General features: G+C 37.0%; 1 protein-coding gene across 4 annotated transcripts; it reads left to right on the top strand.

The window, feature by feature from the left end:
* The first annotated feature begins 534 nt into the window (after positions 1–534).
* Positions 535–19064, top strand: LOC132306747 (chromatin modification-related protein EAF1 B-like). Of its 4 annotated transcripts, XM_059804294.1 has the most exons (25): positions 535–676; positions 761–887; positions 3890–4091; positions 4206–4260; positions 4359–4444; positions 4823–6302; positions 6413–6532; positions 6724–6879; positions 8058–8249; positions 8624–8704; positions 10704–10761; positions 10838–11364; positions 11487–11540; positions 12796–12853; positions 12959–13155; positions 13267–13320; positions 13413–13493; positions 13770–13907; positions 14037–14153; positions 14519–14616; positions 14820–15035; positions 15119–15497; positions 16672–18420; positions 18725–18774; positions 18854–19064. In XM_059804294.1, exons 3-23 carry the CDS (start codon positions 3949–3951, stop codon positions 18334–18336), a joined length of 5955 nt encoding a protein of 1984 aa, XP_059660277.1. In that variant the 5' UTR covers positions 535–676; positions 761–887; positions 3890–3948; the 3' UTR covers positions 18337–18420; positions 18725–18774; positions 18854–19064. The 4 variants fall into 4 exon arrangements, with proteins under 4 accessions (XP_059660277.1, XP_059660278.1, XP_059660276.1 ...); XM_059804295.1 differs by having other exon boundaries at positions 535–887; positions 3947–4091; XM_059804293.1 differs by having other exon boundaries at positions 535–887.
* Positions 19065–27317: the final 8253 nt, after the last annotated feature.

Here is a 27317-nt window from a genome sequence, read left to right as displayed (position 1 = left end):
TTGAATTTAAAATCTTAGATTTTTTTAAATTATATTTTCATTCTTAATCATTTCACAAATAGTCTCTCACAAGAGGGGGACAAATTATATAAAAAACTAAGTAGTTTAAGCCATATAAAAAAAATTTGCCCACTCAAATTATTGGGTCCTTACTTATTTTTGTCCCTTTTAGTAAATGCAATGTGATTTTATAATTTAGAAATTAACTATCCCAAGTCTATTCCCACAAGAACATTTTGACTTCAAATGAGAAAATAGCTCAAATAACATGAGGTAAATATAAATTCCTCAAATACCCTTGGATTAACGTCATAATAATCCTCAAAACATAAGTATACTTAAAATATATACATATATTTTGTTGTATTTATTATACATCGGAGTAATAATATTGCAATATAATTAGAAATTTTAAAAAGTCATAGACTAATAGGAAGCAAAAATAGAAATTATTATCTGCATTCAAAATGTAATATTTTTTTTATAAATATAAATTTAAATTACAAAAAAGGCCCAAATAGGCTGAATTCGCAAAGCCCTCTTCTTCGTCTTCTGCATGTCCAGCCCACTCTACTCGCAGAGGACGCATAGTTTACAATAAGAAACTTTAGAGAGAGAGAAAGAGAGAGTTTACGAAGGAGCACGAAGGAGAACCAGGACATATATACATATAGAGGTATATACGTGTGTGTATATATTTAGAGAGAGAGGAGTTTCTGAGAGGACTCAAATGTTTTCTTCCATGGCTGACATTTTCTAGGGCAAATTCGCGTGCTTTGAATTGAGGCACGTTGCATCAAACAAACACTTGGAAGAGGGAGAGGGTATCGCGTCTTGCTCAGTGCTAGCCCTAGCTGGCAATTCTGGCAGAGCTGTTCGCAATTCAGGTGATTTATTGATCTTTTTCTCTGCAAACCCTAGATTTTGGACTAATGTTCATGTTGTGCAAACCCTAGAATTAGGACTACTTCTCAAATTGTTCTTAGGGACTTATGTTTGACGCATTGAATGCCAAATTGTGGGTAATATGATTGTGTTTTGCAATTTCGTTTGGATGTTTAGGGGTTAACGTGCTGAGTGTCATGTCATTAATGGAGCTTATTTAATAAGCATGTAATAAAATGTTGGAACTTGGTGTGTGTTCTTACAGGTGAATTAAGTAGGACCATGTTTTATTGCAAGCCTAGGCGCTTTTTGAATTTTAGTTGATTTATTAAAGCTGTTCATATGAGATTCTGAAGGATATAGTTATGCTAATTATAGAATGAGGAGTACAAAGAAGGGGTGTAAATTGAGAAATTTCAAACATTTGACATCTCATTGTTGCCCTTTGATTTTATTTGGCCATGGTCAGTCACTCTGACGATGCGTGTAAGTTTAGTAGGTTGAATGATTATTATGCTTTCATCGCTGCAGATTTATACATAAACTAGTCAATATGTCCGTGTATATTCAGTATTTACCCACTCATTCCTCTAAGTCTGCACCCAAAAGTTGATGTTTTGTCATGATATTTGTTTGATCTTCAGTCACACACGCTCTCTCTCTCTCTTCTCTCTGTTTACATAAGAGTTAATGTTATGTTGTAACTTGTAGTCTTTTACTAGAAATTTCTTTTGATTGAGATTGACTTTAGGTTAAGTGATTGCTAAAATGTCTTGTTCTCTTGACCTTATTGTGGTCAGATTTTTTTGGATATTTGCAACTCGGTTAATCTTTTATTATTTCGTGCTTGATTTTTTTTATTTATTAATACTCTCTCACACCAAAAAGGAAAAAATGAAAAAAAAAGTGGACTGTCTAATTAAACCTTTTGGAAAATTTCTTGCTATGACATTCTATTTATTTATTCCCTGCATCCACATTGCATTGGTTGAACTAATATGATGGTTGGAATCATACAATAGTTATCATGCATGGCATATTTGACACAAATCCTGTGTGACAACATCTACGCGACTAATTAGGTAATCAATAGGGTCTTTCTCCATGCTTGCCCATGAGTTTGATGATTACGGGTATGATATTAGCATATCAAATGAGCTTTTTTGCAGATGATCGCATTCCTGTTTATTAGCCATGCTGCATTGATGCAAGCAGGGGGAGAACACAAAAATTGAAACATTTTAAGTAAGACATTAGCATGTGGGGACATGACAACATTATACAAATAAAATGAAGACAAACACACACACACACACACACACACACACACACACACACATATATATGTATGTGTGTATGTTTATAAATACATACATATATATATGTATGTATGCATGCATGCATGCATGCATATTTATAAAATTGTGTGCATGTACATACCCGCACAAAGAGGTTGAAGCATTTTAAGATAGACATTAGCATGTGTTTGTCTTCATTTTAAGTAAGACATTAGCATGTGGGGACATGACAACATTATACAAATAAAACGAAGACAAACACAAACACACACACACACACACATATATATATGTATGTGTGTATGTTTATAAATACATACATATGTATGTATGTATGTATGCATGCATGCATATTTATAAAATTGTGTGCATGTACATACCCGCACAAAGAGGTTGAAGCATTTTAAGATAGACATTAGCATGTGGGGGCATGGCAACGTTATACATATGATATGAGTACAAATGTAAATATATATGTTTAAAAAATTGTTTTTATGTATATATCTGAATAAACAGTTATACTCTTCTCTGATAAACTATGAGAAAGGTGTGTTTTAGGGTCCAAAGTATGTAAGACATCCCAAGGGTATCGAATAAATGCCAAACAAGTTTATTGAAATTATTGTTGTTTCTTTTGTATTGTCATCACTGCAATAAGTTCGGGACACATATTGAGGAGGACCCCATAACTTTAGGTGTTCGAAATGGACATGGCTTTTGTAGAAGTATCTGTGCTTCTTAACTCACTGCTTACTGGCCTTTTGATGGAAATTCAGTATAACTTTTTTTTCCAGTGTTACATTGTTTTGATTCGTACTTTTGCGGAAAGGATCTTCGGCAATTCACATATTTGTGTATGCATTCTTATTTAGGGTTCTGATGGTTACATTCTTATGATATAATAGTACTACACAATAGACTGATAGTATCATTGGCATGTTATGCTAATATTGCTACATTAAATAATTTAAGTACACAAGAATCTTTCATTCATTCGACGGTTTGGGCCAAGCAATTAATTTATTTAAGTATTTATGTAATATATGCATGATTTTATTTATTTATGATACTCATTTATTTACTATAGACTAATTGTACAACTAACACATTTAGATATTGGATGTTCACACTGGAAGTTTATGTATTCTTTTAACACATTGTTTGTTTTGCCATAAATTGTTTGTTATTTTATTTCCTCCAGTTGAATACCCTTTATTAGTTTTTATTCTGCAAATATTTCTTTTTGTGTACCTTGGATTTGAAATAGACTAAACTAGGAGGATGTCATATGTATGTTACGAGTGTTAGTATCATGTTATTACTAGGGAAAGTTGTGTTTGGATGACAAATCTGCAACTTGACTGATTACACCCCTCTACTCTAAACACAGGAAATTTTTGTGAACTAGAATGTTATTGAGCCTGAATTGTTCTAGTCACATATAAGCATGAACTTTTTTTTACCCCTTTTTATTAATATTGTTGCATATTCCCCCTTTTTATATAGCAGAAATATATGTTATCTTTGAGAGACTGAGACTATAATATCTTATATTTTCATTCTTCTACTTTTTAGCAATATTATTTTTATTCCTCATTCTTATCTCACTATTTCTATGTATTTCTTTATTTTTTTGGCAAAATTATTTGTATTCTTCATTCTTATCTCACTATTCCTAATTATTATTATTATTTTTTTGCTTTAAGAAATTTGATTGAAGCCTTGAACCAATGAGAGGGAGACACTTGTAACAATTAATGCAGGAATGCATGGATGTAGCTCAGGATCTGCTGTTTTAGTCAATGCTGAGGTTGATTCCATGGGAGGAGTTGTTGACGCCGGAGTTGGCATTGGTATCAAAACCTCTCCACGGCAAGCAGCAATTGAGAAGGCTCAAGCAGAGCTTAGGTAATATCAAACTGGTACTTTGTGTTTACTAGCTACCTGCTACAAGTTACTAAGTAGAGAGATTTTTTATTGTTGTAAATTTAAATATGGCAAACTATTGTTTGTCAATAACAGACTGGAGTATGATGTTCGGGAGGAAAGGAGAAGAGAGCTCGAATTCCTTGAGAAGGTATGACTATTTGATCCTTCTCTTGTTTTCTTGAAATAATTGTTCGGATATGGGACCACTATAAACATATTCAGCAACTAAATGCTTCTTATTTACAGGGTGGCAATCCCTTGGACTTCAAATTTGGGAATGCTGCTTCAGTTAGCGTCCAATCTACTTCACTGATGGATCAACATCCTGAAAAGTTTGTGAACTTTTTTTTCCCCCCAATTCTGCACTTAGTTGCCGTTTGATAATACAATTCGGCACTTAATTATGAACAAATTAAGTGCTTATTCCATTAAGTGCATTTGATTACGCAATTTGAACACCACTTTAAAAAATGCCACTTAAAATGTGGTAAAATTTTAAGTGCCAATGACATTACTTATCACTGAATGCTGAACACTTGAATCCAAAAACAAGATAAAAAAAATTCTCAATTTGCAATTATCACTTAAAATTCAGCTCTTGGAATTTTTAGTTTTATCAAACAGCACCTTAGTGTTATTGGGTAATTGATGAATCATTCAGTTTCTTCATTTTTTATGGACTATCCTTTTGTTTTTTCTCGGTACTACAGTGAAGCAAAAGGTAGTTTTGCATTGACTGCTTCACCTCGTGGAGATTCTGTTGAAAGTAGTGGCAGACCAGGGGCCCCTACAGTTTGTGAACCCAATACTGCTGATAACCTATTGTTATTTGATGGTGAAAGTGAGTTTGCTGAAGTTGAAAGGAACTCTGTACATCCTAATAGGAGTAATGTTATTCCATCAGAACAGTCTTCCCAGTTGGATGGGAGTCTAAATGCAAAAGAATCAGGGGACTCAGCTCCTTTTGGTGTCCCCAAAAAAGCATATAGGCGGAGAAATAGGTCAAGACCAAATCGTGATGGTGCTTGTTCAAGTTCTACTGATATAGTTCCATCTCGTGGTGGTCGTGTTTCTTATTTGCCTTCACGCCATGGTCTGAAGGATGTGAAGGGGGCAGTGTCTGATACAAACAACCAGAAGGACCAGAATGTTCCTTCAAATTGTAATTTGAAGCCTGCAAGTCCAAATGCTAGTATGGTTCCCAAGGCTGTAACATTGAATAGCCAGTTAGATATGAAGTTGGATGATGTGCGAGCTGTAGACTCAGCTACTGAACTGAACAAAGATGGTCCGCCTGAGTGTGTTGATGATTTCAACACTTCCAAAAATTTGCAAAATGACCAACACTCTCAACCGTCACAAATTGATGCTCAGGAAAGTCCTATTTGTATGACTTCTGGGTTACCCGAACCTGTTGGGGTTGGAGGAAGAGAACAGGTAGTCTCTGCTGGTCTTGAATGCCCACCTTGTGTGACTACAGCAAAAGTTGAGAATCAAACTAATTTTACTCCGCTGAATGGATTCAATAATGCAAAGGGAGATAGAAAAAGTATACCAAATGAAGCTCAAAATAGTAGTGCAGCGTTGAGCACAAAAGGTTTAGACTCGGAGTCCTCTTGCACAAAAACAAGCCTTAGCTTAGAAGGAAACAATGATAGTGGCCTCTGCACTAATTTAAGAAATATTGATTCTAATGGCACTACAAGAGAACAAACCTTAGTCTTTGAAGAGAATCCAAATATAGAAGGTGATGAAAGTGTGAAAGAAAAAAATGAGACAAAAGCTGAGGACAGTTGTGCTTTTAGTAATGACGATCGAAATTCTGTTCATCAAAGCCACCAAGACAAGAGTTCTATACTCAAAGATGAGGAAGTATTACATGGAAGTGATTCTAGTTTGCAAAATGAGTTGAAAAATCATACCGGGGTTGAAAGAATGGAACCAGATGGCCAAACTGCATGTGCTACAGAAAGAGAACCTAGCAATTTGTTGGGTGATAATTCTGTCACCCCAAAGGAAAATGCTTGCATTAATAGACCTCAATGTTCTATGGATTCCTCTATTAGTGAGCTTCCTGAGACTACATTGTCTGTTAGGAGCCCCACTGTTGCTCCCGAGCAACAAATTCACTTAAAATTGGCAAACAAGGCAAATGAAGATTCTATTTTGGAAGAAGCCCGGATTATAGAGGTCATATTTTAATATTCCAGTCTATTTTATTACATTTACATTGTTAAATGTGAAAGAAACTTTTGTTTTTGCCATCTTCATCTGGCCCCAATGACTTTTGTGGTAAACAGGCAAAGCGTAAGAGGATAGCTGAGTTATCTGTTGGTACCTTACCCATGGAGAATCATCAGAAATCTCACTGGGATCTTGTCCTTGAAGAAATGGCATGGTTGGCAAATGATTTTGCGCAGGTTTGATTTTATTTATGAAACATAAAGTTGTTTTCTCCCTTGTGGCTTTTCTTTTAAGCTTTTGGAGGATATAATTATGGCTTAGTCTTGCATATTAGCCACAAGTACTTAATTTTTTTAGAAAACTATTTTAATCAACTTTTGCAACTTTACCTGCTTTTTCTAATTCAGTAATTTCCCTCTTCAAATAGGAGCGGCTTTGGAAAATAACTGCTGCTGCTCAAATATGTCGTCGAGTTGCTTTTACTTCTCGGTTAAGATTTGAAGAAGAAAATTTGCTTAGGAAGCAAAAAAATGTAGCTCACACCTTGTCAAAAGCTATCATGGAGTTCTGGCATACAGCGGAGGTACTTCTAAAAAGTCATTATGCAATTGTTATTCTCTCTCTCTCTCTCTCTCTGTCTCTCTCTCTCCCCAAGTCAAGTGTTAATTCTAAATACTGCAAATATGGTTTTGTTGGATAAGGAGGTTTAATTGGAATGAGTTTGCTGAGGACAGGATTGGATAATTATTTGTGCTGGTTATTTACTTTCTTTTATTTTCTGTTACTAGTTTCGTCAATTCAATTGTGGAATGTTCAGCCTAGAGAGAGAGAATGGTGTTGCTCGACAATTGTTATCATATACGTCCTTATTCAATAGATATGGTGGGAGAAACATTGTGGAAAATAAACTTTTAATGTCTTTGTGTGTGTAAATATATGTATCACCAGCTGTCTAGCTTGAGTGATATCTCCTGCCATTCCATAAGGAGAGGTGCAGGATTGAATTCCTAGTTGGAACATAGTTTTTGGGGAAGATAGAGTAGATAATGCAACAAATAGAGGGAAATATAGATGGATTGCGTCACAAATTAGTCTTTACTAGAACAAAATTTGTGTTATGTTTTTGTGTGGTTATTGGAAGCATTGGTTTATGAAGACTTGGTTTCTTTTGACCCACTCAAAATTTAGTAAAACGTCTAGTGATTTTTTATATGAACTACAAATTAACTGCTTTTTGTTAACAATCTCTGTTGAAATGAATTCATGAAGAAAGACTGTGCCTTAAAGGTCATTTATCCTCTCTCTAATTAGGCTAATCAACCAATGGCCCCGCACTTGTGTCCTAATCCGCCGTTTATTTTATTTCTTAAAATTACCTTTTCTTTTCCTTGATAGATTCTAGAAGTTGCACCTTGTAGCCAAAGTAAGGAATGCTTCTAAAGCTACAAGATGCACCGACCAACTTCAAACATCTGTGAGGATATGTTTCCGACATACTAGAATGGAATAGCTTTGATTCAACATTGTAATACAAAACATATTAATTTAATTATCTGGGTCTCTATGCAATTTTTCATTTTATTTTCTGGTGGATCAGTTCATGTTTTTATCTCCAATCAAATATGCTGAAAAATTAATGTATATCGTTATATTTCTGTTATTTATTTTATTATTTAATTATAGAGTTTTTGGTGGGGTGTGTTGTGGTAAATTTCAGAGTTTTTCATACTTAATGTGCTGTTATGTGGTGGTTGTGAGCAGGAGACAAGCAACGGGCTGGAGCTGCAATGTCCTGGGAAAAAGTTTGCACTTGCCATACAGGAATATGCAGTGAAATATCTGAAATATAATAGCTCCATTGTTCCGCTAGGCCGAGTCGAGACACCAGTGACTCCCGAGGGGGTGTCAGATTTGGGCATTCAGGAAGTGTCATGGGAGGATCACTTTACAGAAGTATGGGCATACACTTTATGTATTTATTTGAAGCATCAATGCTGACGATTAAACCTCTCTCTCTCTCTCTCTCTATACATATATCTATTTCAAATGTGTAGATCACCTATCTTGGGTATCATCTTTTGAAGTTTGTGTACCCACTTGTTCTACTTTACTATTCTTTCAAATTGTCATTCGAGGGCCACATTACAGATATATGGACCAACACTTCAGCATATTAAGTTAGACAATCAATGTTGACTTTTTTTTTGGAGTGCTGGGTTTGATTTCGTAGTTTAAGGAGATGACTTTTCAAATACACTTGTTCTACGTATGTATTATTTTTTTATCAATTAGGGACTTATGACATTGGGTTTTTTTTTTTTGGGCAGGAAAACCTCTTCTATACGGTTCCCCCTGGTGCAATAGAGACCTACAGAAAATCTATTGAATCTTATTTGGTTCAATGTGAGGTAAGCATATTGCTCATCATGATGTTTATTTATTGTGAAGTAACATTGTAAGAATAGGTCACTATTTTCTTTCTTCATTTTCATGTGCTCTATGACTGAACTATGTTATATACTGGTATGTGCATCGTGTGTGGGCATGTAAGTGCAAGGACACTAAGACATGGCTAAATATTTATATTTTTAGGATAAATTGGTGTTTAATCGTTATGTAACAAAAGGAACACAATAAGAGAGTTAAATGTACAGTTATATAATAAACTTGAAATATTGGATATGCTTGCTTGCTAGGTGCATGTCCAACCAAACATGTCAGTCTACTGTGTCTTGTGTCTGACATATAGAATAGTAATCACAGTTACTAACAGGCATTGAGTTCTTCTAAGGTTCTATAAAATCCAAGGGAACTTTACTTCTTACTTTTTTGGTGTCTACATAATAAATTCTCACTTTTCTTTTTAGGAAAACCTTCCATTTGTGAAGTGAGATGAATAACATGAGTTAAACTATTGTCAATGATGGGTAAACAGTCAATTACTTCTCTTAACTTTCTGTAACCTTGACAGCTGTTTCTCTCTCTCTCTCTCTCTCTCTCTCCCCCCCCCCCCCCCCCCCCCCCCCCCCCCCCCCCTCCCCGCTCTAGCTATGCTTCTTCCTATCCATAGAGTTAAGTTACAGTCGATGCCTATATCATAAGTTCTTATTTAAATTTAAATCTTACTACATACTACTTGATAATGGAAAAACTAAAAGTTGGAGGGGAGAAATGGTCTATACAGAGCACACGAGTAGGAAACGACCACACTATCTGTCAGAAGAAAAATAATGCTGGAAATTGATAATTGCTTTTCCTCATTAGAGGAATGACACAAAATTACAATTGAACTACGAGATTAAGAGAGCTGGCTGGTAATGACCTTAGAAGATACTTCTAGGGCTGTCAAATGCACCAATTTACTTCAGCTTGGCTCAATTAAAAGCTCTGAGAATATTTGCGAGATAATTGATCCAAGCTGATCCAAGCCCGACATGGAGAATACCGCATTGTGAAGGCACGGCAGCAAAAAAATTGACCCAGGAATCAGCCACGTCACACTACATGCAGAGAATGGAAACAACCAATAGGAACAGAGTGTACTGAATTTAAGTGACTGCTTAACCACATTTTGGACATAAAATATGGCCCCAAAGTTCTCTCTTTATGGATCTTGATGTCAATGAGGCTTCGATTGGCTAAGAAGAGGAAGTTAGTATACAAATTTTGACACTGCCAAGCAAGCTTCAATCTTTGTAATGTAGCTTGTGTGTGGGGGGGAGGGGGGTGTCTGGTGGGGGAAGGAAGGGTGTCAAATAATTTTGCAGGAAATTGTGGCAACTTGAGAGAGAAGGAAAATTTCGAATACTCATTTGCAACATTGGATGTGTAATTGAGTTACTTCTATGAGTTGGAGAGCTTCTCATTGTATTATGAGGAAGGTGACTAGGATACATGAAGATAATGGAGTGTGAAGAAAACTTGGATGGTAGAATGATATTAATATGAGTCAAGGAAAATGAGTAAATATTGGAAATTATCTGAATTATTTTTTGGTTTTGCAATTCCAAGGCATCAATTAAGAAAATCAGGCTTTTGATTTAGCTGTAGTCTATTTTTTGTTTCCTGAATAGCTGTGGCCTATTTTTCCTTCAGATCTGAGTCTCATGATATTATAGATTAAACTGTCAAGTGACTCTGTGGTGTTATGCTGCCTGGTCTCTTACTTTCCAGGAAGTTTCCCCACCCCCCGCCCAACCGGGGTTAAATCAGAAAGAGAATGTAATAATTGAAAGAAGATGTAAATTCCTCATATATATATACCCTTCCTTTCGACTTATCAAAAATATATATATATACACCCTTCCTTTTGCAGTCAATCAGTGAGCAAAAACTATTGCAGCCACTTGCTATGTGTACTTTTTTCTGGTTGCTCTAGCTTATTGAAGGTTTTTTGTCCTTATTTAGAAAACTGGCAGTAGCATGCAAGAGGAAGTTGAAACATCTATATATGATGCTGTAGCAGGTATCCATCTATTGTGATTTATTTCTGCTAAATTTGTCTATCAATCTTCTATTGACAACTTTGTTCCAACTTTTAGACTTCGGAATTCAAGAGAATGCATATGAAGAGGATGAAGGAGAAACAAGCACATATCTTTTGCATGGAAACTTTGAAGGTAGCAAGGCATCCAATTTTGCCCAGAAGAAACGGAAAAAATTGACACATTCTTATGGTGCTAGATCGTATGAACTTGGAGCTGATTTGCCATATATGCAATGCATGGAAAATAAAGTTGGGACCCAACAATCTGTGTTAATGGGAAAACATCCTGCCAACAGTCTTAATGTTGGTTCAATTCCAACCAAAAAACGCGTGCGAACTGCTGCTTCCAGGCAGAGGGTTCGAAGTCCTTTTAGTGCTGGAACTTCTGGTTGTGTTCAGGCTCCAAATAGGACAGATGCATCAAGTGATGATACCAATTCTTTTCAGGATGACCAGAGTACTTTGCATGGCATGCAGAATAGTTTGGAATTTGAGTCAGCTGGGGACTTTGAAAAGCAATTACCATTTGACTCCGCGGAAGTATCTACGAGACCTAGAAAGAAGAAGAAGGCAAAACATCTGGTATAATATAAATTATATTTTCCATTAGAAACCATAGATTCATTATTTTTGGAGAAGTGTCATGACTTTCCTTGTTGGTTTCTTCTTGATATTTTCAGTTCATGAATTCGGTATTGTTGCAGGGTTCCACATATGAGCAGAGATGGCAGCTTGATCCCAATTTTCAAAATGAGCAGGTGATTTTTGTTCCATTTATCAATTATAGTAGCTTGATGTGTGATTTATCTAAAAAAAAAAAAAAAGAATTTAGTAGCTTGATGTGTGATGCATATATTTCAAATGTTCAACTCACATTTTTCACGAACTCACACTTTATGCTGAAGTAGTTCAGCAAATTGAGTTGTCATGGTGTCTACTAAGTTTTTTAAGGATGATTTGTTTTGGTTTGCTATGTTTAAGTCTTTGCATTTGTTATGTGTTGACACTTCAATTGGCTTCAGAAGGGCTGTATCTTTATTTATAATAATTAATTGTTGTTATTGTTGTTGTTATTATTGCTATTATTGTTATTATTATGGTTGCTGAGTACAGTATTCAACTGTTTATGTCTATTTTCTGTTTGATTCATGACTTTTCACTTGTTGAGCATTTGTAATGTATATGTAGTTTGATGGTTTAGCTATGCCCACAAGATTTTAAAACTTTTCCCCGGGTCTTGAGGGAGGACCCCAGGATTGTAGTAGTTGTTGAGAGAGTGCATCTTGGTAGAGATGAGAGAGGTCTGATTCTTGATCTTTTTCGATATGAAGCTTTAGAATGCTCAGGGGCACACATAAAGTTGCAATGGACAAAATCATTTGTTATATGTTCACTAGAAAACAATAACAGTAAGGTTTTAGAAAGCCATTCATTTCCTGATTATATATATCAAAATTATTACAGAACTCTTATAATGTTCTATCTAAACTTGCCAAAGAAAGACATTTGAACATTAAGTTAAACAAATTGAAATGTACAGAAGTGATTATTTCTTTGAGCTGCATTGAGTTTGGATGTGTGTGAATGTACTTAGATTGTTCTATTGATCACAAGGGAATCGCTGGAGATTTAGAAATGTCTTTAGGTTTCTTTTCAGTTTTAATAGAAGGGCAAATGCCTAATGCTGCGGATATTTTGATGTGAACTTGTGGAAAACTATGGCTCTGTTTCCTCTAAATGACCAAAGTGAATATCATGCTTTTAATCTTCTAAATTAATGTGTTATTTGTCTTAACGGAGTTTTTTCCCCCTAGAAAACTTCACGGTCCTGCAAAAGCTACTCCTTGGGCAATGTTTTAGGTTACATATTTACTCATTTGATCAGCCAAATACTATTTTCTAGAGTAATAATTGAAATTCATATTTATTTTTCTAACTGCGGAAGGATCATTCAAGAAAGAGATTGGTGAGTTATCAACTTGAATCTAATCATATTTATTTTTCTAAATGCAGAGGGATCATTCAAGAAAGAGATTGGAGAGTTATCAACTTGAATCTAATGGAAGCAGTGGTAAACTGCATTCTCGTCCCATATCTGCTTCAGTGCTTAATTATTTGATAACTAATAGTTTCTTTCACGTTCCTTGTTCACATTTTTTGTATGTCATCTGTGAAGGTTTATTTGGGCAACAAATTATAAAGAAGCCGAAGCTGGCAAAGCAATCACTAGATAATTCTTTTGACAATCTTACTCCACTGGCTGGGTCTATTCCTTCTCCAGTGGCTTCCCAAATGAGTAATATGCCCAACCCTAATAAGTTCATTAAACTGCTTGGTGGCCGGGATAGAGGTAGGAAAGCCAAAGCAACAAAGGTACTCTATGAGAGCTCGTCAACCATGCGCCTGATCCTGTCCCCGTTGTTGTTGTTGTTCTATCTTTATTTGAGCATATCTATGAAATTGAGCTTTTAATCCTCTTTGCAGATGCCTGTTGGGCTGCCAGGTTCAGGAAGTGAATGGTCGCTATTTGAAGAGCAGGTTAATATTTCGTTTTCATCCTTTAATTTATAATACATATATTTTGTTAAGACATATTATCATGTGTTTGCAATGTCGTTTTGACATCTTAGGCACTTGTTGTCCTGGTACATGATTTGGGTCCTAACTGGGAGCTTGTGAGCGATGCTATCAACAGTACTTTGCAATTCAAGGTAAGATGTACGACACATTAAATCAACATGGTGTGCTAGATTTTATTATTTCACTTATCCTGCCTTTTTTAGGTTTCATAAAACAGTTTAAGCTTTAACTTAAAGAAGTTATTCACTATAATACTTATATATATATATATTCTTAAAGGGTGCGATCATATTTTACTTATTATTTTAAGTGCTCTTTTGTTTTTCTTTATTTAATCTTTTATTTTTTATATTTCTGTTTCTTGCATTTTAATTTGCTAATCTCATGGTCTTATTCAACATGTGCAGTGTATATTTCGCAAGCCTAAAGAATGCAAAGAGCACCACAGCCGTTTAATTGATAGGACTAATGGTGATGGAGCTGATAGTGCTGAAGATTCAGGGTCTTCTCAACCATATCCATCTACCTTACCTGGCATTCCAAAGGCAATATTTTTTATTATTTTTAAAAATTTGACATATTTTTTGCTTTATTTATTGGCATTATATATCTTTACCTTCTGTTGAGTTAATTTTAGCCGCTTTAATTGGCTGTTGGTGCTGCATGTCACACAGGGCAGTGCCAGACAGTTATTTCAACGTCTGCAGGGACCAATGGAAGAGGAAACCCTCAAATCTCATTTTGAGAAAATCATTGTGATTGGGCAAAACCAGCATTATCGGAGGACTCAGGCATGTTTCCATCTAAACAATTGACTATACAGTGTGCTGGTTGCATGTGATTCGGGTTATAAAATTAGAACTGCCTCCATTTCCTATGTCTTTCAGTTTGTTAATTTTCTGTTTCCTCAAGGTGGTGCCTTTGAGCAGCGTTCGTATTTTTTGTTCCCCATGGCAGTAATTGATAGCTTATCTTGGTGTAGTGTAGTAGCAGAAAAGCTAGTGAAATAATATAGAGAAAATGTTGTGTTAAATGTCATGGAAGGTGGAAACCACATAAATATAGTTTGATTACTACCTAATAACTTCTCTTACATTATCTGCTTCTCACTTGAACTCATTATCACTGATTTATATTTTCTTGTTGTATATTGAAGAATGATAGCCAGGACATAAAACCAATTCAGCCGCACAATTCTCACTCACTTGCTCTTTCCCAAGTCTGCCCAAATAACGTGAACGGGCCTCCTCTGACGTAAGTTTTTGGTGGTGCTCTGAATTATAATGGTTCAATTTCTGTGTACTACTTATTGGCCATTGCCACTAATTCATTCTCACTAGTATAATTGTATCATTTTTTCATGTTCTGTTACATGTAATGGCTTTTGTCTTTCTTGAGGAACTGTTACAGTAACTATTTATTTATTTTTCTTATTTTAATTTTTTTCATCAATGAAGGCCTCTTGATCTCTGTGATGCAATTGTATCAAACCCTGATGGTCTTACCCTTGGGTATCAAGGCTCACATGCTAGTGGTTTAGCAATGTCAAATCAGGGTACTGTAGCATCTGTGCTTCCAGCTTCTGTTGCAAATTCCTCGTTACAAGGATCTTCCAGTGTAATTCTCGGCAATAACTTTTCATCGCCATCTGGTGCACTAAATGCCTCTGTTAGGTAATATATCATTATGTAGCTTCAAATTTATCAATTTGGGATGTTTTCACATTCTGATTTTATGTACTTGTCATTTCTCTTAGGGATGGTAGATATGGCGTTCCAAGAACAGCAGCTTTATCTATTGATGAACAGCAGAAAATGCAACAATATAATCAAATGTTATCTGGTAGAACCATTCAGCAATCCAGCTCGTCTATACCTGGGACTCTTCCAGGAACTGATCGTAGTGTTCGTATGTTACCTGGTGGAAATGGTTTGGGAATGATGGGAGTGAATAGAAGCATGCCAATGGCGAGGCCCGGGTTTCAAGGAATGGCCTCATCATCTATGCTGAATTCTGGAAGTATGCTTTCTTCTAGTATGGTGGCGATTCCAGGCCCTGTAAATATGCACTCTGGAGCTGGTTCTGGTCAGGGAAGTTCAATGTTAAGACCACGTGATGCTTTGCATATGATGCGGGTTAGTTGTCTACTGTAGTCCTCTTCTAGACTAATATGGCCTTCTTAATAATTGTTTTTTTATCATCCGTAGGTCAGTATTGGGTTTGAATCGCATTATGAATCATACTTGTATTGATTAATTTCCTCTGTTTTGATGACGCTAGCTATTCCTCTATTTCCTATTAATAATTGTACTTTATATTTGAGAGTGATAAAGAGTGAAGTTTAATTGCTAGCTATTCTGATGTTTTAGGTGTAATTCTGTTATTTTAGGTGTTAGAATACTCTAAACTACTCGCTGCAGATGTCAGTCTCCTAGCAGAGGGCTAAAAGATGCTGGCATAGCATCTTAAAGGGAAGGAGCACTATCATCCTGTCATGTTGTATTACGTTTTTATTTTTGGGGTAAAGTACACTAATTTCCCCTGATATTAGGCAAAAATACACATGATATCCGTGTTAAAAATTACTGACCTCCCTTTAACTTTATACTATGTTATAGAAACCTCCCCTCCATTAAAGTTGACTGACAATTGAAGATAGAATTGGCTGACAGCAGCAAACAGAAATTCAATGGAGTGGGATATCCATGTTTGAACATACTAGTAGTATCTATTTGAGCTCTGCTCAAATGTTCCCTTCTCATGATGAGAGTGTGCACTACAGTATAGCTGCTCTGCTCTGGTCTGGATTAGTGAATTTAAGAGTAATGTAATTCAGTCAATAATCAAATAATAGATTATAAGGTCATAACCTAATTAATATAATATGGGTAGAAGGTGTGTATGACTGTATGTAGAGGACTTAAGTTATTACAGGCCCTCCAAAAATGTTTAATAATCTAAGAGTTCTGAGAAGTCCTGCACGTGCATTCTCTCATTAGACTATCTACACTGCTACTGGCAATAACTCTAAATCAGAATCATTTCTAATAATTGCTGTTCCTCACATACATATGGATTTTTCACTTTAAATTAAAACAATATGGCCTTCAATGATCTCTTACTCTCTTCATTTGCTTAAAAAATAATCTAGATGTAAAAATTGTTCTTATGTGCATTATCGGCTATGAAGTTGCGTCAAAGCCATTTGATTTGCAAATCTCCTTTGCTCGTTCTAGTTGTAACAACTGCACCTATGATGGAATTCCCAATTATAATTTCTCTAATTACACTGTTCATGTGGTGCTGTAGCCTACCCAGAATCCGGAGCATCAAAGGCAAATGATGGTGCCAGACCTTCAGATGCATGCCACACAAGGGAATGGCCAAGGAGTTCCTCCTTTTGGTACATTAAGTTCTGCCTTTTCTAATCAGGCAGCCCCTTCACCCGTTCAAACATACCCACATCAGCAGCAGCATCATATGTCCCCGCAACAGTCCCACGTGCTTAGTAATCCTCATCATTCTCATCAAGGACCGAATCAAGCCTATGCAATTCGATTAGCTAAAGAGAGGCATCTACAGCAGCAGCAACGGTTGCTGCAACAACAGCAGCAGCAACAACAACAGCAATTTGCTGCATCCAATTCTTTGATGTCACATGTACAAACACAGCCCCAACTCCCCATCTCATCTTCTCTTCAAAACAGTTCCCAAGTTCAGTCACAAACTTCTTCCCCACCAGTACCACTATCCTCTCTTGCACCATCATCTACTATGACACCCATGTCTCAGAACCAGCAGAAACATCACATAATGCCTCATGGACTTGGACGAAACCCTCAAACTGGTGGCGGTGGTTTGACCAATCAGATGGGGAAGCAAAGGCAACTTCAAGCTCAGCAGCAGCAGCAATTACAACAATCAGGCAGGCATCACCCTCAACATCGCCAACATTCACAGTCTCAGCAGCAGACTAAACTGTCGAAGGGAATAGGTAGAGGAAACATGCAGATGCATCAGAGCCTCTCCATTGACCCCTCTCTTCTGAATGGACTTATCACAACACCAGGAAGCCAATCTGCAGAGAAAGGGGAGCAGGGCATGCATTTGATGCAAGGTCAGGGTTTATATTCAGGGTCAGGACTAAATCCTGTTCAACCATCAAAACCATTAGTGCCTCATTCTTCAAATGTGTCACAGCCTCAGCAGAAAATGTATCCTGCCCAAACAGTCTCTTCGTCAAAGCAGCTCCAGCTGCCTTCTTCTCATCCTGATAATGGAGATCAAGGTCATCTTCAACCAGTTGCTTCTGGTCCCACGTTATCAGCTTCCCATCAAGCTGTTCCACCCTTGGTCATTGCTTCTTCCAACCATCAGCAGCCGCACCAAAAGTTGGTTAATCAAACTCAACCGGCTGTTCAAAGAGTGCTACAACAGAATCGTCAAGTGAATTCTAACCCACAGAGCAAGTTGCAAGTCAATCAAGCTCAAGGTGACCAACAACCTGTGACCAACTCATCGCAGATGAGTAACACAGTGGCAATGCCTCAGGCCTGCGCAGATAGGACTAATGTAGTACCTGTGATTTCTTCCACCAGCACTTCTCAGCGGAAAGCACCAGAACCATTATATGATTCTGGTATGTCACATTCAACGACCCAGTTGGTTCCCATTGAGAGTCCACCTTTAACAAGTTCTGCTGGGAGTGAGCCTACACTCTCGGTGAGCCAAGGGCTAGACCAGAGGCAATCTTCAGGCAGCTTGCCGCATATTGGGCATAATGTTAGTGCGCAGGGTCATCAGCAGCATTCGCTGCTACAACCACCTCCCACACCACCACCTCAGCAGCTGCTGCAGCAACAATCACCACAACAACAGCTGCCACCTCAACAGCAATCTCGGCAGCAGATGCAGCATCTTGAAGCAGGGAACAACAGTTTGTATATCAGGCCCACTAACTCTAGACTGGAATGATGCATTCTAAAGGATTGAGCAATTCTTGGAACGGCAGATCTGGTCCAGTTTAGGTCGGCATGCCTTTGTAACAACAGTGTACAGGTATGTTAAGTTCCCTTTTATGTCAGATATCAGCAACTGTAGTCTGACATTCACTTATGAAGTTGGCATTTTATAGACAAATTTTAATTTTCAGGTTACATGCATACATTTTTATTGTTTTTCATTTGTGCAGCAATTCCATTTTATTGCATATAATTAAATAAATTTCAAAAATCATATTACCGATGTTTTTGCAAAAAAAAAAAGGGGAGGGGGCATCTAAAAGTCCATATATATATATATTCATTTTAGAAAATAATTCCAGAAATAATTCGTGTATCCTTTCTATGTTTATATGTTGAAGGACATACGGCAATTTTGGCTTCACTGCACCTGAATCTGGGCTTTTGAATTGTAAGTGGCGTGGGAGCTCTGGATATTGTTACACAATTTAATGGAACAAGAGGCTGATGTATAATGGTGTTTTGTGCAGATGAAGTTCATCACTCCATCAAGGAGGAAAGAGAGTCTGATTGTTATCTGCTGATTCTGTTAAGAGTTAATGAAGGGATACTAGCAGGTTAATTATTTTTGGGTATTATGTATATTACCATTGCCTTAGAGCTTCAGGAAGATAGAGACAGATATAAAGGTATGTGTACAGGGTCTCGTCTCTCTTTCAATTACTTTTTTTTTTTTTTTTTCCTTTCTTAGAAAAAAGAGTAGCCGCTTCCCCTTTATATTAAGGGGTTAGTTATCATTGTCAGGGCCAAAGCCTTTGGGAAATTTTGTGAATACAATTTCTAGTGTATACAATTAGCAATGTTGAACAATCACCATCTGTCAATGCTATGGGAGCTTGTGCGATCCAAAGATACAATTTAGGTATTAAATGTTGGGTTTCTCAGCAAAAGATTCGTGCTGCAAATTTTCGCTTGAAATTTCGTCAACACGTAGAATCTTTTTCTTTTTGTAGATAGATACCAATTAAAACTAATCCTGACTCAGAAAAAAATTTATACCGCAAGCATAAAACCATAATGTTGTGGCATCATGGAATGCTGACAGTACAAAAATCTTTCACTAGGTTTGGTATCAATTTGCTATTAATCAAGTATAGTGAAATCACAGGAACTTGTCATAATTTAGATGTTGAGATTATAGTTTTATTTTTGTCCTGTAATAGTATGGGGTATTACAGGCCAGGTGATCATTTTTTTCTGGTAGGTTTGGTGGGGGTGCTAGGGTTAAAGATTCAGATGGGGTGGATTGGTTTTATGGCGTGAAGGGTGTGGTGGTGGTGATGCATTGAATGAGAAGGAATGGGTGGAGGAAGTGGCTAGGGACTGGTGAGTTATAAAATGTGGCAGGGTTAAGATTTGGGGGAGGATTGGTTTTATTGTGGGATGGGTATGGTGGCGGTGGTGATGGCGGTGGCGGTGGTGGTTTGAGTGAGAAGGAATGGGTGGAGGAAGTGGCTGATTGTCTGGGGACTGGTGAGTTCTAAAATATCCAGGTAAGTATGGGATGGTAATGGACCCGGATTTGAGAACACTAAAGAGCCTGCTGATATTGACATATTTGTACTTGGGTTCTGGCTCCTAGAGCAAATTTTGATTCTGATAAAGAATTCTTCTGCCACTTAATTTTAACGTCTTAGGCTTTACGCTAATTGCTGAAAATATTCTATATGCAAAATCTTTGAGCTGAAAATTTTAATTTTTTTTTAGTATTTTTGATGTTTAGTTTAAAATTCTATCAGCACTCTATTTTTCGATTGTGATCAAGAAGCATTCGTTTTTGTTACTTAATTTTATTTTACGCCTAGTTCCTGCAATTTGTTGAAAATATTCTATGTGTGTACGTACCAAATTCCAAGTAATGGACTCAAATCCGAGATTTTGTCAAGGGTTACCTGATAATCATATAAATAGGTTTGGACTTGCGTTTTGGTTCGTGAACTTTATCTAATTTCCAACAACAAAAAATGTAGGTCAAGCATTTTTTTGCCTTTTTGTATTTTCATGTTTTTAAACTCCACTTACCTGTCTTAGACATGAATATATAGATGAAGAGTAATGATAATCATTGGATATGATTAAAAAAAAAAAAAAAAGGTCTTATTTCAATGTCACACTATGGAAGATTTGTCCACATCAAGTATGGTGACAGGTGACAGGTGGATATGATATGTTTTTTTTTTTTTTTTTTTGGTAATTTACGTTTTGCTATTTAGGAAGATGATGTGCATGCATTATTATTATTATTTTCTTTTTGCAAAAATGCTAAAAAAAAAAAAAAAACCCTTTGAAGTTTCACCAAGCAAGCACAATACATCCTATGATAGAAAAATGAGCAAGTATAATTTCAAAATGAACAATTTGTTCCTTTTCATTTTACCTTCGGTCACTTACCATATTCTAATGCACATTATTGATACATTTTTACTAATTTCAAATGAGCAAGTATAAAAAAGGGCTTTTGCATATCTTTGTTCCAATCAAATCTATTTTTGCTCTATATATATATATATATATATATATATTTATATCATTATTATTGAACCATATATATATATGTTCATGCGTATTTCTTTCATTTTTGTCTTTTCTAACTACTAGAAGAGTTTTGAGAAGTAGACTTATATATAATGGTATAGCCAAAAATATAATACAATTATGAAAAGTACGTAGTCAAAGCCCCTCTTACATATGATTTGAAATGTGAGATTGTAAATAATTATTTTTTTATTTTATTTTTGGCCTCAAAGCCTTCCTCATTCCTTACCTTAAAATAACTTTCAAGAATTTCATTTGCTTGAAGCTTCAACAAGTTGCTAGTTGCTTTTGGGCCTTGAATTGTTTTTCGTCTTTTCACTCTATTGAACTAGGCCATGAATACAAATGAGGAAGTGTTACAAAAAAATAAAATACATACGAGGAAAAAGTCAGTGGTCTTGTGTTTTCCAACTTTGTAAAAAAAAAAAAAAGAAAAAAAAAAAAAGAAAAGAAAAGTAAGAAACCCATTCGACCTGAGCCCGAGTTCATATAAATTAGGCAGAGGCCTACATGAAGAATTACAATACTTAAGTCAATTTAGGGTCATACAATGTCTTAATTTATTATAAAGAAATATAAGGAAATAAGTTGTTCACTTTTGAAACTTTTCTACGACGGGTCTAGTGTTGACTTGGTAAAACTTCAAATGGGTTTTATGCGCTTTTGCCTTTTTCTTTACTTGCATTCAAAGTGCATTTTACATCACGTTTTGATAATTGAAGTGACAAAATTACCCTATGCACAAGTGAAGTGAATCTATTTACATTTTGAAATAATGGTGGGGTGCCGTGTTTTTTGAAGGGTAATTTTGTCAATTTAAATTTTAGAAGAGGCAAGTATAGTGCAAATTAAAAGAAATAGAATGTGAATATCATTTTCTAATATACTTACCCAAAAATAAAAAATAAAAAAATTCCTACATTTTTGTGCACTGTGTTTTTCCTTAAAGAAGGGAAAAAGCAAATAGATATTAATACCTACTCAAAGACAAAGGATGCATTTCTGTGACAAAATTTAATGTATCGACACCGCGGGTAATGTCACTCAGGGTTAATCAACGCAAGTGTTGTCCACTCCTGAGGTTTCAAAATTTTGCATCGACACACTGAGCTCTGATACACTATGAAATTTAACCGTTTGACTTGAACTAACCTCTTCACCTCAAGCACCTATCCGTAATGCTGCCATCTCCACCACCACTACCACCCACAGCCACCGCATCTTCTGGAAGGTAAACTATATAACACACATGTATACACACACATAACTAATCGATTTTGACCATCATGAATCACAATTTGATTATTCGTCTGGCAGCTCAATCTTCGGGCTCAGACTACGAGTGGTGATCGCAATACCCCATCATCAGACAAAGTCAGCTCGCAATCCACCGGTCCAGCTCCCAAATCAATCCACAAATACCAATCTTTATGAAAGCCAGGTGATGGCCATTACCACCGCCCAAGGGGAGATCGACCGCAGTGAGAATTCTTCTGCGCATCATGGGCTTTCAATGCACCCAACGAACTCTCACGCCCTGCAAATTTGTATTGCACGTTGAAGTGGGTTCGATTTGGGGTTCCTCCTAGTTTAATTGTGTTCATCATGGGTTCGATTGAGATTTGGGTTTGGTCGTCATGGTGGCGGTGATATATATATATATATGTGTGTGTGTGTGGGGTTCGATTTGGTTTCTATCGTTTGTGGGTTTAAATTCTACACGTTGAATGGGATTTTGATTTGGGTTCGAATCTTTGCTAGGATGTTCTATGTTGTGGTGAGTGGAGAGAGATAAAGAATGAACGAGTCGGCAGTGGTGGATGTGGCGATGGTGTGTGGTGGTTGTGGGGCAGAGGTTGCAGTGGTGAGTGGAGAGAGAGAGAGAACGGAGGTGGGTTGTGGTGGCGATGGTGGGGGGTGGTGGCGACTCCAGACCAGAGCTCTCTCTTTCATCATTCTCTGCAATGCAATTATGGTTAGTTTATCAGGCGGAGGGATGGTTAGTTTGGTCATTTCATAGGCTGATATTTTGTGAATAAAATTGAATTAAGGGCATTTATGACATTTCAAAGGATGTCACTATAATCGTTGATCAGAGCTGAATGGCATGGTATTAGTGCAATTTATCCTAAATTAATTAAAGATTTTTTTTCCTTTGTTTAGTGGAAAATTTCGGTCATCACTTTTTTGCTCCTTTGAAGAAGAAGAAGATTATACTACTTTAAAGTTTTTGTATGTCATCTGTGAAGGTCTATTTGGACAACAAATTAGGGTAAAGTACACTAAATCCCCTAAATTATGACCTGATTGTCAAAACCCCCCCTTAAATTAAGTAAAACTTTCTTAAACTATTATTTTGTTGCATTTGAGTATAAAGCGTTAGTGAGCCGTTAACAGAAAGTGTAAATTACTTTTTAGCCCTTAAATTGAACTACCTCGTTTTAAATTCCATCCAACTCCACCTGCTGATTTGGCAAAACAATTTCATTGTCCACTAGAAATTTGACAGCACATCAACCTTATCTTCATTTTTTTTTTTTTTTTTTTTTTCCTTTTGTCGTTTTTCATTTTTTTTTTTTATCCCCTTCTATCGTTCCCCTCTTTTTCTGGCTATTTCCTGACGGTGGACAGAACCACCATCTCCGGGGAAAGGAGGAAGAGGCAGGTCCTTTTCGGTGACCAAAATCCCTAACTGTTGCAATCTAACGGCTGCTCCATGTTCGTGAGAAACACGATAGCCCAGTGATATTTACGCCGTCGCGCCCACTGCCAGAGCAATCATCATCGGAGACGCCGATGAAGACTGGCGTGATCGAACACCAATAATCCGATGGAATCGAATCCCCGTTACAGTCAGGATAATTTACTGTGGAGAACCCATACGTGCCATCGCAATTTGACCGTCCGATTTGCTGAAGTTGTTCAAATTACGATGAAATTGGATCTTTGGTGATCTGGGTTTGTGGGATTTCAGTTCATTTTTTACTCCCTATGTTGCTTTACTCTTCTTCCTCACAGTGTGGTGGTGTTATGAAGGAACGAGTTCCCAAAAAAAAAAAAAAAAAACGTAGTTTCCAAATTGTACATGTTTCCATTTATCACCCAATTGTTGGAAATGGCATTAGAAAACGCAAACTTTGGAAGGATTTTTAAATAGATTCCGCTAAGAATTTTTTGCGAATTTATTGACGAGCACGTTCCTCTCTGCAAGGAGATGAATGTGGTATATTTATTTTCTGAAATCCGTTTCCGGGTGAATGAGAAATTGGTTCCAAAGTAAGTGGTTTATAAAACCTAAATGGGTGTGAATAAAGTGGGAAATGCTTGTTCCACATCGAAAAAGTAGCAAAGCAACCTTGAGTATATATATATCTAGTATGAGATTTGGGTTTGGGCCCAAGGGCACCCAAGTTTTTAAGAGGGGGAGGACCTAGGCTAGCCTGGATTCGAACCAACTACCACGCGCGCACTGCCCGCCCGGTCCGGGCTTAGGCGGGGCGGGGCTTAATTGTAAAATGAGTCTAACCTTTTTACACAAAGTTGGACTGGGCCTGTGTGGTTGAAATTTATTTTATTTGTCTACTGGACTTATTTAAGTGGGCTTGCGGGTGGAGCACGCTGGGCTGGGCTGGAATAATGGCCGAAGTTTGCTTGCTGGGCTGGATCGGATTAATCTGTTTTGGGTTTAAATTCAAATTAAAATCCATAAAACAGTTTTTGTTTGAACCAAGGGTTGCACCTTTTGAACCTAAATCAGTTTTGGCTTTCTAATGTCTCATTGGTCCACAATGGTTGCATCCATTCGGAATATGGGTGCACCTATTTGGAATAGGCACCATTAAGCCTATAAATAACCCTCCTTGGATTCATTTCAATACACACCAAATTCAGAACAAAATCTTCTCTCTTCTGAATTTACTTTTCCCTCTTTTTCTTTTATAATCTGTTTGGGTTCGACCCTAACCAATTGGGTTCAAACCTTAGGGATTCTGTTTGGGTTCAACCCTAACTAATTGGGTTCGAACTTAGTCACTTACTTCGAGTCTGAATCCGAGTCTGAGAGTACTTCACCGAGCCGGTTCGCCTATTCCATTGGTTTGAAGTGCTACTACCAAAGGAAGAAAAGTCGTTGTATCCTGGGAGATAGACGCCGAAGAGTCCGTTAGCACCGTAGCGGGGCGTATCTGTCTTAAGGCTATAAAATTAAATTCTAGCCTCGACTTTATCAGGTTCTTTTATAGTTTTATTTTCTTAATATTAAACTATATAAATATATATAGATTATTATAATAAATATTATATTTACAAATAATATTTAAATAAATTATACTATAGTATATGATACATTTTTTCTCAACACCAATTACCAAAGTTGGAAGTGGAAGAAATTTTTAACCCACCATGGCACCATAATGTGTGCCGAGCAAAACTGATATCTTCGTCTTTCTTATATTTCTTTAAAGATGGAGGGTTTGGTTGAGGGAAAGAAGAGGAAAATGACAAATTTTGTCAATACATATATATATATATATATATAGATGATATATCATTTATTATCTATGAAGCACAGACACAGATACGAGTATAACACGACACGGATACGGCGACACGACAAATTTCAAAAAAATAAGACACGGACACGGCGGAGAAACGCCTATATAATTATATATTCAAAATATAATTACTAGAATTTTATACAGATAAATAAAACAATAACAAATAACAGAATCAATTTTAATAATTTCATCTCTGTTATAAGAAAAATATAGACAAGACAAAACATAAAATAAATGAAAAATAAAGTTGATCCAAATTCTAAACGAAGATGTGCAGAAGAGACATAGCTATAATGAACTAAATATGTATATGAATAAACATGTATACTTTCAGTCTTTCACAAAGTTTTGTTAATGTAACTTAAATATATATATATATATATATATATATATATATCTTGTTCAAGAAGAGAGATAATTGAAGAAGAGGAGAGACTGAGAGGAGTGAGAAAATAAATTTTGTCTCACAAAAGTGTCGGACCGTGTGTCTGAGCCTCGGACACGCGTGTCCAATAAAAAATAATATTTAGATACTTTATAGAAGTGTCGGATACGTGTTCGAACCTCGGACACGGGTGTCGGTGTCTGAAAAGTATCCGACACGGGTACAGGACCCTTGGGAGGAGTGTCCGTGCTTCATAGTTTATTATCAAGCGGTGCTACACGACCTAACTGTATTGCACCCGACATCTACCGACACATCTACGTGGCTGTCCACGTTGCCATCTTCTCTCTGACTCATCCATAGCCCTCGCCGCCATCTCTCCTCAACCAAAATTGCCGCCATCATCTCCCTCCTTATACCGCCACCACTTCTCAACCACAATCGCTGCCGCCATCACTTCTCCTCCACCACAGCGGCCGCCGCCATCTCTCTCCACACAGTATCACCCCTTGGGTTCCATAACCACCACATCTTTTCTCCCTCTATTTCTTCTGTGTTTTATATACATACATATATTTATATACACAGGCCCATACACACATATATCCAACTGAAATCATATACTGCCCAAACGGAGACGATGGATTCTTTAGATTGCTTTGATTACCACTTGCTGGGTTTGGCTTCAGCTTCAGCGAGAACGTGAGCCGGATCATGAAGGCACTGCCGGCGAATGCGAAGATCTCGAAGGACGCGAAAGAGACGGTGCAAGAGTGCGAGTTGGAGTGCATCAGCTTCATCACCGGCGAGGCCTTCGACGATTTGCTTTTTGCTTTCAGCCCATTTGTTTCCTTAATTTGAACATCAATTTCAACAAGAAGCTAGCTCAATTTCTTCTCCAACAACCCAATTTCTGACTCTCTCTCTCTTCCCTTTCTCAATCTCACACTTCTCCCTCACAACCTCCCTCATTTCTCTCTCTAGTTTCTGCAATCTCCCCTCACTCTCTGCTCTTTCTCTCACAAACCGATTTCTCTCCTCCGCAATCACTTCAACCTGTTGATTAACACACACAAAAACAAATTCAGAAACTAAGTTCCTCTCCAACTCCGGTCCCTTTTCCGTTTCAGACCGTGTTATCTCCGATTCCAAAGACCATTTTTCCTGGGGGAGTGAGTCCAGTTGTTTGCGGCTCTCAGTGGTCTCCTTGAGAAGAATACTATTTGGGGTGGTTTGGTGGAATTAGTGGCGGCTGTGGTTGGGGGCGGTAAGAGGAGGAAGAGAGAGAACAAAGAAAGGACAATTGAAAGAGAAGAATTGGACGAAGCTCTGGCCTCTGGGATCAACTCGTGTCGTCCTTTTGGCGCAATCCTCGGCTAAGCTCAAACTGATCTGGAGTACTGTGAAGGCAGAGAGATGAGAGGCGCCGCAGGAGAGAGAAGGGAGAAAGATGAGAGG

The sequence above is a fragment of the Cornus florida genome, unplaced genomic scaffold (genome assembly GCF_030987335.1).
Source record: "Cornus florida cultivar Cherokee Brave unplaced genomic scaffold, ASM3098733v1 CherokeeBrave_3.0.0_Hap2_Chr05, whole genome shotgun sequence".
Lineage (NCBI taxonomy): Eukaryota > Viridiplantae > Streptophyta > Magnoliopsida > Cornales > Cornaceae > Cornus > Cornus florida.
This window is presented reverse-complemented; position numbering and strand designations above follow the sequence as displayed.

Excerpts from the sequence above, each read along its gene's own strand:
- LOC132306747 (XM_059804294.1), top strand. The coding sequence starts at position 3,949 with ATGCATGGATGTAGCTCAGGATCTGCTGTTTTAGTCAATGCTGAGGTT. Across the intron at positions 12,854-12,958 it reads TGAATCTAATGGAAGCAGTG|GTTTATTTGGGCAACAAATT; the intron begins GTAAACTGCATT and ends TCATCTGTGAAG. Across the intron at positions 13,321-13,412 it reads GGTCGCTATTTGAAGAGCAG|GCACTTGTTGTCCTGGTACA; the intron begins GTTAATATTTCG and ends TTGACATCTTAG.